Genomic DNA, 11,472 nt, shown 5'->3' with positions numbered 1-11,472 from the left:
GTGGTGACTGTCCATGAGAAAATACCATAGAAGTGTATAATAATGTGACAAATCATGTATTTGGTTGAGAGGCAGAGCAGACACAGTGTTACTCACTCAGAATGCTTAATCAGTGGTGTAAGAAAGTAGTTCTCCATGCAAATGTTTTAGGGACTAAAACCTAAAAAAATATTGTAGATAAGCAAGTGTACATGTGATAACCATGGAATAAGTAAAATAATTTACTCCAGAGTGTTGAATTATTGTCCATGTGTTAATTTGGGATTACGGAGTTAATTTTGGATCCATGTTGTGCTTGCTTCAGCTGTTGAGAGCAGACAAGAACAAACTGGAGAGTCAAATGCAGATGATGCAACCTGATATGACAATGTAAGAGCTCTGTAATGCATTTAACACATAGCAATGAAAATATTAGCTGATTAATTGATCTTATTAATGGCAAGCATAATACTTGCACAAACATCAGAAATTGCTTCACATGTTCTTCTAACTGTGTATGTATGTGTTTGCAGCCCAGGTCTCTCTCTTTCTGTGGCCTACAGACTAAATCAGATGAGTTCAGGCTCTCTTCAGACAGAGTTGGCACTGGCACAGAATCCCCTGGAGGTTTGCAGTGTGTTTTGCGTTTGCAATTCCCGTGTATGTCTTTGTCCCGTCCATGATTTGGAGTGTCTCTTTCTCTCCACTCCCACCAGCACTTATGTGCTGTTTTCTGTCCGCCCACTCTCTCCCACTTCACTGCCATAGAGTGCACTCAGTAATCCACACCCTCTCTGTGCTTTATACCAAACTTTAGGCATTACAATGAGTCTGACTACGTGTTTTATTTCACAATTTATTTTTTAATTTTTTTTTGCTGTTGGTGTTTCCATTATTGTAGCTGGTGATAACTACATACTAAAAAACAATATTGTTTATACTCACTGGCCACTTTATTAGGTATACCTTGCCAGTACTGGGTTAGACCATCTTTTGCCTAAACTGCCTTAATTCTTCATGGCATAGATTCAACAAGGTGCTAGAAACATTCCTCAGAGATTTTGGTCCATATAGTCATCACAAGATAGGTACACTGTGGTCATAAAGCGATGGACATGGGTGTGGTCAGCAACAATACTCAGGCAGGCTGTGGCGTTTAAACAATGCTCAATTGGTACTGAAGGGCACAAATTGTGCCAAGAATATATCTCCCACACATTACACCACCAGCAACCTGAACTGTTGATACATAGCAGGATGGATCCATGCTTTCATATTGTTTATGCCAAATTCTGACCTTACCATCTGAATGTCAGAAATCGAGACTCATCCAATCTATCTATAGTCTTAATTTTGGTGAGCTTGTGCAAATTGTAGCCTCAGTTTTCAGATCTTTGCTGACTGGAGTGGCACCCAGTGCAGTCTTCTGCCGCTACAGCCAATCTGCTTCAAGGTTCGACATGTTGTGCTTCCAGAGATGATCTTCTGCATACCTTGGTTGTAACAAGTGGTTGTTTGAGTTACTGTTGCATATCTACCAACTCTAACCAGTCTTTCCATTTTCCTCTAACCTCTGGCATCAAAAAGACCTTTTCGCCCACAGAACTGCTGCTCACTGGATATTTTCTCTTTTTCTGACCATTCTCTGTAAACCCTAGAGATGATAGATATTTATTTATTTATTCAATTAATAAGTATAAATAAATACAAAATATAAAAATGTATATATTTATAAAATATATTTGTTTTAAATATTTTAAATGTTATAGTATGTTGTAATATTATAAAATATTGATAGAAATTAATTTTATATTGCTTATACATTATTATACATTATGCATGTCTGTGTATTTTTAGGGTTTGGAGCATCTGTCCTCCTCTGTTTGTTTTGCATCTTCTCTGGATGTGACTCTAGATCGTGAAGTTCTTCTGCTCCTGCAAGGCCCGACTCCAGAGCAGCTGTCTCTAGAGTATAAAACTCTGATCAGCAGACTGGTAACCAATTAACCAGCCATCACACGCACAATTTTTAAGCAACCTTCAGTTAGTCTGATATTAATTTTGTCAGCTTTCCATCCTTAGACACCTGAATGCTGGTTTAGTATGATGCTGGTGTTTTGGAGTGTTCACAGTGTGTCAATCATGAATTGTTCCAGAAAAGGGAGTTTAAGGAAGACTGCATGACCTGTCTCACAGCATTCAGAGGCCTTACAGAGCACATTGAAACTAAGGAGGTCAACACTGACCTCAAGATACAGGTAAAGGGATTTCTCCAACTAAGTCAAATTGGAAAGTATCCATCAAAACAAATTTAACTAATCATGATAACATTATATGGAGATACACATGGGCAGTTAAAATTATACAAGAACTCCTCTCCCCTTGTCTGAACTTTTATCTACCACATTGCATAACTGCCTGGCTGGACATGGTCACTCTTATTGTGTGTATTCAGTGGACTGCATCAGTATGTGTGGTCTTCACCGATGGTCGACTATACAGGCCAATATTTAGGCTAATTCCTATGATGCACAGGGGCAGTGTGTCAGGTCAGAGGAACTCTGTGACTCTCCTTAAGATGATCTTTGATTAAACTTTTTGATCTTCTTACCGCATTCAGTAAGATTTAGCTGGTATTAATGACTGACTGGTGCACTGTGTGATGTATTTAGTCATTAAACCTCATTGTTGATTTTGTGAACTCCTGCAGGGCCTGGAGGTGGCAAGGCCTTACCAATTTAGTCCATGTCTGTGTGAATGTCTCTAGAAGCTTTTGTCAAGGGGCTGTTCCGTTTGACCCCCTCAAGCTGTTTTTGGTTCACTTGAAGAGGTGTCGCTAATCGGACATTACACGTTTTTCAAGGCTACGTTAGTCAGTGTACTTTGGATAAAAGGCAAAGGCTGTTGAGAGAAGCCAGGGAAGTTAAGGAGTTGCACTGTCCAGTGGTGCTCTAAGATTGGGGTGAAGGAGCAATGGGACATTGCTTGGGCCTGCGGATTGGGTATAGTATGTCCTTCTTTTGCTTTTGTAGCATTTGTGAACAGTTCAGACATTTGCTGAGGATGTATGGGGATTATGTTTGTTGGAATGTGTTTTCTGTGTAACGAGACTCTTTAGGTACCTCACTAATAGGTTTTGATTGAAGTCATGATCCGATTCTTGATGTATTTCAAATTTTTATCAACATTGCAGGGGCATGGTCTCATGTGTAAGGCTTTTCAATAACCAGAATAATTGTATTTTTGTAGACTGAGCTATTCGGAGTCATTTGGGGGGGTGGGGGGGTGGGAGGGGGTCAGGATTAATCCGTGAATTGATTTTCATTCACTTTTTTGCAGAAGTTGCAATATAGTGAGTTTGCACAAAAGGTTTAGTCAAAGAGAAATTGTGTTTTTGAAGTTTTGTGAATTCAGTGGGTTTTGTGTGAATTTTTAGGGTACAAGAGCAGGAGAATCAGAAGGAGCAGTTGCAAGAGGAACTTGACCGACTAAAGGCTCCGCTGGACAACAGAGCGGCCAGCAGCCAAACACCGGATCACCTACAGCAGGTATTGAACCTCACTGAACACTTGCTTTCACTGCCTGCACATGCTTCAGCATATGTGGGCTTTAAAACTCATGACAGATTTAGATTCAGCCCTGGGAAAAACAGAAGTAAAGATTTTTGCGAGCTTCTGCAGATCACAGATGGATACTTTTACAGTCTCATTACAAGATGCTGAGCGCTGTGTGTGTAGGAGGCAAGTGTGGTTTGTGAGCCAGTTTGAAACTTGACTTCATCTCAAGAGATTCGACGCTATTGACTTATTACCCCACAATGTTCTTATGTTCAGAACTTGGTTCATGTCTTCGTTTGATTCACTTTTATTATTTTCCAATTCAGTTTATTTGTATATATTGCTATGCATATTGTTCCAAAATCTCCAAAAGCTTGCCAAAATGTTCAAGTTAATGAAGAAGAAACCTTTTGAAGAACTAGGAGTAAGCTGGGGAGGCCCATATACTTTTAATATAGTGTTTGTTGACCTGTGTGGTTGACATGTGACTGGTGACATGTGACTGGTGTGATTGTGTACCTTCAGGTTGTGGAAGAGCTGGATGGCCCCTCTCTTGAATGGGATGAGGAATATGTGTTGTCTGAGTCTCCACCTTTACAAGAGCTCGGGCCTGACCAGGAGATGCTTCAGGAGCTCTGTTGTGATGAAGAAGAACTACAGGCCCTGAAACAGGAGGAGGAGGAGGAGGTGGAACACACAGAGACTGTGGAGGACAAGGAGAAGATAACGGAAAGGGCTGAGGGAGAAGGTGAAGTTTAGAGATTCTGAAGAGGTTTCAAAGTTAGTGTCTGAAATTGCAAGATGGTGAAGGTTTTATACTCAAATGGTGTGTTTTTCTTCTCTAAAGAAGAACCTTTTTGGATGTGAATAAGTCTTGATTCAAGTCTAATGGGGGTGTGTGATTTGAGATGAAGTTGTCTGGTGTACATGGTCACACCTAGTGGTCTGTGTCAGATTCCTCGGGCCATATAATCCTTCCTTACCCTTTAGTGGCACAGGACAGGAAGCCATCCCTGAAGCTTAAACACAAGCTGGAAAAGCAGGGTCACTCTAGCTCCAGACCTTTTTTGGCTTTCCTTCTACCATTGTTCTGCCATCTTTGGTCAGTATGTAAAGTAAACCTTTATCCTCTGTCCCCCATCCTTGACCACATGACTGCTGAATAACAACAAGCTTGTCACTTTATAAGCCCCATTATGTGACCATAACAACTGGAAATGACATTAAAGCATTAAAAAATTTAAAATGTGAAGTATAAATAGGCTGATTTTTATATCTCTAAAACTTTTTTAATAGCACCATTTGTATTATAAATATTTCTAATCCAGTTGCTATTGTGTTGAAAAATGTTTATGTACTTTGTAATCTTTCCTGAAAATTTAACAATTATTTCTGCTTCTGAAATGTTTGGTTAACAACCCCTAGGCTAAGATATTTAGGCTTTTGTTTTAAATTTACAGTTAACACGTGTTTATGGGATGCACAGTGTATTGGTAACATATTAGTTATTGGCTGATTTTTTTATTTAAAATCTCTAAATGAATAGCAGTTGTTTGTACTGTACATTTTAACATTGTGATGCCTACATTTCACATTGAAAACAATTGATTTTAAATGTTTTATTTATTTTCACAAAATAGTATAGAATTTTAATATTAGTTAAACCTTATAGGTGAATCCTTTCTTGTGCTCATTAAATATGCTGCTCTGCTAGGAAATATGTCATGTAAATAAAATGGGTTATGAATGCCATTTCATTACCTTTTTTTCTCTCTTTTTCAGAAACTCTGTTTGTGGGTGAGAGAGGAACGCAGAGGCCTTTTACATCTCTGAAGGTATATTTCAGTTTCTCTCATCTTCATTTCCCATAAAACCTCTCTACAAACTATCATCAAGCAAATCAATTAATAGTTGTGTAAAAATTTTATCATTCTTGTGGTCTGTCTTATGATGCATAGGGTGGCCCTTATTTTTGGACTTTTGAAATCTTCTGCTCTCACCCACCCAGTCAACTCCCCTTCATGGGAAATGGAAACAAACCAAATTTAGCTGAGATTGGAGGTTTGGAGTGCGAGCAACAAAATTGAAATTCTGTCTTAATGACTATAACAGCACGTGATTAATAATTATACAAGACCATTAGTAAACTGTGAATTAGGTTAAAAACCAGAACATCGAACAGTGTTGTTAGACCAGGGGTGCCCAAACTCGGTCCTGGAGGGCCGGTGTCCTGCAGAGTTTAGCTCCAACTTGTCTCAACACACCTGCTGGTAAGTTTCTAGTATGCCTATAAGAGCTTGATTAGCTGGTTCAGGTGTGTTTAATTGGGGTTGGAGCTAAACTCAGCAGGACACCGGCCCTCCAGGACCGAGATTGGGCACCCCTGTGTTAGACCAACATGTAGCACCATTGAGATTCAGCCGCCCCCGAATTCGAGTCCCGGCTCACGGACCTTTCCCGATCCCGTCCCCCTCTCTCTCTCCCACTTCGTTTCCTGTCCACTTACTGTCCTATCGTAATAAAGGCATAAAACGCGAAAAACTTAAATCTTTAAAAAAAAAAAAAAAAGTTAAATTACAATGCTGCTGATGAGAATTTTGAAAAATTGCGATCTGATCTAGATCGTGATGACAATCCAGAAGCAGAATGTTAAAAAGTGAAATGACTGTACTGTTGAAGAAAGTGAACTTGGAACAAAACTGAGAACTGATCCAGATATTAATGATGATCCGAAAAGTCCTTCAACCACAGTACTCATGCGGGGACCTGGAAACAGACTTTGGTGCTCTCTGACAATCTGCATAATGAACTGCGTTTGTTCTTCAGTCTTTGAGAGGAGTCTGTTGTACTCTTGGATAAGCGCAACACCTCTTTCTTGCATTTGCACTGTTTGCCCAGGAACCAGTATCTTCATTTAGGAAGTCCTGACGGAGATCAAGAATAAAGAAGTTGTGAGTGTTGTCCTGCAGAGTTTAGCTCCAACTTGTCTCAACACACCTGCTGGTAAGTTTCTAGTATGCCTATAAGAGCTTGATTAGCTGGTTCAGGTGTGTTTAATTGGGGTTGGAGCTAAACTCAGCAGGACACCGGCCCTCCAGGACCGAGATTGGGCACCCCTGTGTTAGACCAACATGTAGCACCATTGAGATTCAGCCGCCCCCGAATTCGAGTCCCGGCTCACGGACCTTTCCCGATCCCGTCCCCCTCTCTCTCTCCCACTTCGTTTCCTGTCCACTTACTGTCCTATCGTAATAAAGGCATAAAACGCGAAAAACTTAAATCTTTAAAAAAAAAAAAAAAAGTTAAATTACAATGCTGCTGATGAGAACTTTGAAAAATTGCGATCTGATCTAGATCGTGATGACAATCCAGAAGCAGAATGTTAAAAAGTGAAATGACTGTACTGTTGAAGAAAGTGAACTTGGAACAAAACTGAGAACTGATCCAGATATTAATGATGATCCGAAAAGTCCTTCAACCACAGTACTCATGCGGGGACCTGGAAACAGACTTTGGTGCTCTCTGACAATCTGCATAATGAACTGCGTTTGTTCTTCAGTCTTTGAGAGGAGTCTGTTGTACTCTTGGATAAGCGCAACACCTCTTTCTTGCATTTGCACTGTTTGCCCAGGAACCAGTATCTTCATTTAGGAAGTCCTGACGGAGATCAAGAATAAAGAAGTTGTGAGTGTTCTGCTATTGTTGTGACATGTTGCCAAGTATGGTAACCCATACCAAGTGCACACACACACAGCAGTGAGTAGTGAACACACACACACCCGGAACAGTGGGTGGCCATTTGCTCCAACGCCCAGGGAGCAACTGGGGGTTTGGTGCCTTGCTCAAGGGCCTCAGTCGTGGTTCTTCGGGTTACAAGTCCGACTCTCTAACCATAAGGCCACAACTGCCCTACTTCTAGTGGAAAAACAAAGGGGCAGTTGTGGCCTAATGGTAAGAGAGTCACCTGATATCAAAAACAGTCAAAAGTTTATCAGTGAACAAAACTTTTGCTAATATTACCAATCAGATCTTGAAGTACTGGTTGATAAAAAGATACGCATACCCTAAATGACAAATTAGCTGGATGGTATTTTGCATTACATACTTCTAGTGGAGAAACAAATGAGGGGGTGAGAGGTTTCCAATAAATAATATTTACCCCCCAATAAGGGCCACCCTAATGATGCAGTGACACAAAAGCAACCGTTTTATGCTCATTGATATAGTGAAGTTCAAAGCGTTTCATACTTTTTAAATGCAAGCTTTCAGAGTGGCTGACCATGAAATACAAAAACATTTTTTAGTGACCTTGTTATGTGTTAGGCATGCCAAACCACATTGTTCTTTTTGTTGCCATTGAAGTTTAATGTTTGGCATGGTCGGTGGATCCATGTGACTCACTGGCGCCGGGTTAATAGTTTTACTAGAGAATGCTACTTCCTGAATGCTAGCGGGAAATTGGATGACCCTTAGAACCAGTGTACACACGCAAACACACATTGAGAGGGTATTGCACATCACACCTAAATGAACTTGCCACAATTTGCATTGCAAATGTCTGAAGTGTGGAATTGCACCCAGTCATCATTCAAAAGTATCCAATTATGTCGTCTTTGGGGAGACGTTTTCTCTGGCAGAGTAAAGGTTAATTTTATGTTGGCCTTCTGAATCTTTTCCTGGCCACTGCAGGAGGAAGACAGACTCCCAGAGTGCACTGGGCCTGAGGACGCCCACGAGCAGGCTGCTCCTCTGCCTCACACCCACAGTCAGTGTGCTGGTAAAAGCTCTTCCTCTCACGGTCCTTCTCTGCTATCATTTTAGCAACATACAGTACTAGACTAAAATACATTTCATTTGTCATTTGAATATTAAATGATTTTAATAACACAAAATTAAAGTTTTAATGTTCCTGTTAACACTATTTTTAATTAAATGTGAATTGAATCTCTTTTAATGTGTCTTACCCTTACATTTACCCACTCACTCTCCAGATGATACATCTGTGAGCTCCGAGATGCCCCATGAACAGGTGACCTCAGTCAAAGACCTTATTTCATCTACTGAACCTTCCTCCCTTGTGACCTCCGAGATGGTATCTCCCTCATCGGGCCAGCCTGAAGTTGGTGATTCTAATACAGGAAGGTACAATTTCCATCTATCAGCATTTGCTTGTGGATTTTCTCTGTCTCACTGATATAAAGTGCTAGTTAATGATTCATCAAAAATAAATTATGGTCTGCTTTCATTCAAAATGCCTACCACACACCCAAAGATCACATTTGCTAGTCAAATGCGTGTCGTCTCTTCCTGTGTTGGGCTGTTTTGTGTAGACATATTAAGGAGTTATTACTACTGACAGAGCCTCACTTTGCATGTTACCATGCACCTGTGAGGCCAGGCTCGGACAGACGCCCCATCCATGCTCTGCTGGAGCACACAAACCATCATTGCACTTACTGAGAGCAGCTGCATCCTGAAAGATTGGAAAAACAAACCGACAATATAGTGACAAACTTTCTCTTTCCTTCTGGGTCAGGACCCAGCAGCCCATTGCCACAAACCGAGGATCTGAGGGAGAGCGTGCGGCCGCCACAGCCGACATGAGTGACTCGCAGGTCAGTTTGAGGAAGAAGAGGAAACCAAGGGGAAGCTTGTTGCGTTTGTAGCGTCGTTTGCCATTTCTTCCTCTTCCCCTTTTGTGTTTCTGCTTTGCATGTTACCATGCACCTGTGAGGCCAGGCTCGGACAGACGCCCCATCCATGCTCTGCTGGAGCGCACAAACCATCATTGCACTTACTGAGAGCAGCTGCATCCTGAAAGATTGGAAAAACAAACCGACAATATAGTGACAAACTTTCTCTTTCCTCCCGGGTCAGGACCCAGCAGCCCATTGCCACAAACCGAGGATCTGAGGGAGAGCGTGCGGCCGCCACAGCCGACATGAGTGACTCGCAGGTCAGTTTGAGGAAGAAGAGGAAACTAAGGGGAAGCTTGTTGCGTTTGTAGCGTCGTTTGCCATTTCTTCCTCTTCCCCTTTTGTGTTTCTGTTTCTTTCTAGTTTTGCCTTTCTGTCTTGTCATGTTCCTTTGTAAAAAAACTTCCTGTTTGGTGGTCCTGTGTAGTGAGAGAGTAGCTACCTTTTCTGTTGTGCCGTAAAGGGGAGCCTGCAGTTGGCCGATTGAGAGAGTTCTGGATGGCGGTAAGCAAGAATGACTGCTCGTGAGAGGACGTGCCTACCCTCTTATCGATGTCATGTGCCAAGGCTTTCGGTTTTGTTTAGAATTGCTTTGTGTGAGCTGCTTTTCAAGTTAATACAAGCATCTGACAACCTGGTTTCGTAAGTTGAATTTGCCCGTTTGTTTGTCCAGGATCAGATATTAACTGTTTTATTAATCTGCAAAGCTAAGCATTATTCTGACATATGCAGTGTGCTAATTGCCCCATTGTTGACTCTGTCATGAACGTTGTTAACTTATAATGATAAGATGGGAGATATTTAGGTGAACTTGGAGTGCAACCAAAATAAACCGCACTTCATCTGAGGGCTTCTCTGCACTTCAGTTCATAGGGAGTGGGCAGTGTTAAACCTCTATTAATACAGCATGCAGCATATTACTAGACATCAGTGTAGGTAGGGTATAATTCAACTGTCCTATAACATGTATTGGTTTTAAAGAAATGCTTCATATTCGGGTCTAGCCTAAATGCATAAAAGCTAGTTTACGCTGCCATTCAAAATTTTGGGGTCAGTATGATGCTTGTATTAAAAAATAAATAATAATAATTATTATTTTATTCAGCAAGGATGCATTCAATTGAGTAAAAGTGACAGTAAATGTATATATCATTTTATATAAGATTTCTATTTCAAATGAATGCTGTTCATTTAAACTTTTTATTCATCAAATATATTAAAGGGGTCATATGATGTTGCTAAAAAGAACATTATTTTGTGTATTTGGTGTAATGAAATGTGTTTATGCGGTTTAAGGTTAAAAAGACTTAGCATTTGTTGCATCCAGTGGGGACATAATTACGGATTATAATGAATTGTACTGTCTTTTAACGCGTTGCGTTGCACATACAGTCTGAGTCAGAACAGCCGGCATTGTAGTCTACTCTACCAGGATCAGGAAAAAGTTCTGCATAAAATGTGCTGGACACATCTGAATATTTGGGTCGAACTGTTCTGGAACAGTGTTGTAAATACAACTTAACCACTTATTTTTAGTCGTGTCCTCTTTTGGAAGGCCAAACAAAGTCGTTTCTCTTTCACAACGAAACACATGGCGGGCTAGAGTGAGCGGTGGCGGGCGGGCTTGAGAACGGCGCAGCCGGCGGATTCGACGAAGGAGCGTCTGGCGGGCTTGCGGCAACCACATGTGATGACCCTGGGCTGGACTCTGCTTCGTACACGGTGAAAGCCGATCCGGCGATCCACAGCGCGAAGTTGATGTATTTCCTCAGCGACCAGCACGGATCAGCTCCAGGCATGACGAAGCGGATATCATTCTCTTTTGGAAGGCCAAACAAAGTAGTTTCGCTTTCACAATGAAACACACAGCACCTTCACGACATGGCAGCGGCGGTAACAACAATACTACAGCCAGAATAAAAGTGACGCCTTCTTTCTTTGCGTGAACGCTTGGGCTGCATTATGCAAAACTTTCCACATCGTGACGTAGACATGTGGGGGCATGTTAGAATGAGCCATTTTAGGCAGGCGTGGACAAGACTTAAGTTTTATAAAGAATATCTCTTTGGATTTGAGACTTTAGTCTTTGCAACTTTACAAATCTTCTTTATGCACCAAGAGCTTGTAACACTCCAAAGAGAAAGGAAAAATTGAAATCGCATCATATGACCCCTTTAAGATTCAAACAGGTCAGGTGGCATAATTTATTGAGTTTAATAGAGACTGATCTGTGTGCAGAT

General features: G+C 41.1%; 1 protein-coding gene across 1 annotated transcript in view; it reads left to right on the top strand.

Annotated features, from left to right (window-relative positions):
• The window catches only part of lrmp (lymphoid-restricted membrane protein), a 36,860-nt gene that overhangs the window by 17,268 nt on the left and 8,120 nt on the right, over positions 1-11,472 (top strand). Inside the window, exons 5-15 of the mRNA XM_016282915.1 lie at positions 241-369; positions 513-606; positions 1,837-1,974; positions 2,136-2,237; positions 2,690-2,698; positions 3,411-3,527; positions 4,062-4,284; positions 5,319-5,371; positions 8,226-8,313; positions 8,528-8,678; positions 9,073-9,151. Coding sequence (XP_016138401.1) covers positions 241-369; positions 513-606; positions 1,837-1,974; positions 2,136-2,237; positions 2,690-2,698; positions 3,411-3,527; positions 4,062-4,284; positions 5,319-5,371; positions 8,226-8,313; positions 8,528-8,678; positions 9,073-9,151 — 1,183 coding nt within the window. The remainder of the gene's footprint in view (positions 1-240; positions 370-512; positions 607-1,836; positions 1,975-2,135; positions 2,238-2,689; positions 2,699-3,410; positions 3,528-4,061; positions 4,285-5,318; positions 5,372-8,225; positions 8,314-8,527; positions 8,679-9,072; positions 9,152-11,472) is intronic.

This window comes from Sinocyclocheilus grahami, unplaced genomic scaffold (assembly GCF_001515645.1).
Source record: "Sinocyclocheilus grahami isolate Dianchi unplaced genomic scaffold, SAMN03320097.WGS_v1.1 scaffold1.1, whole genome shotgun sequence".
NCBI classification, from domain to species: Eukaryota; Metazoa; Chordata; class Actinopteri; order Cypriniformes; family Cyprinidae; genus Sinocyclocheilus; species Sinocyclocheilus grahami.
The sequence above is the reverse complement of the archived record's forward strand: the minus strand, read 5'-3'. Positions and strand labels throughout refer to the sequence as shown.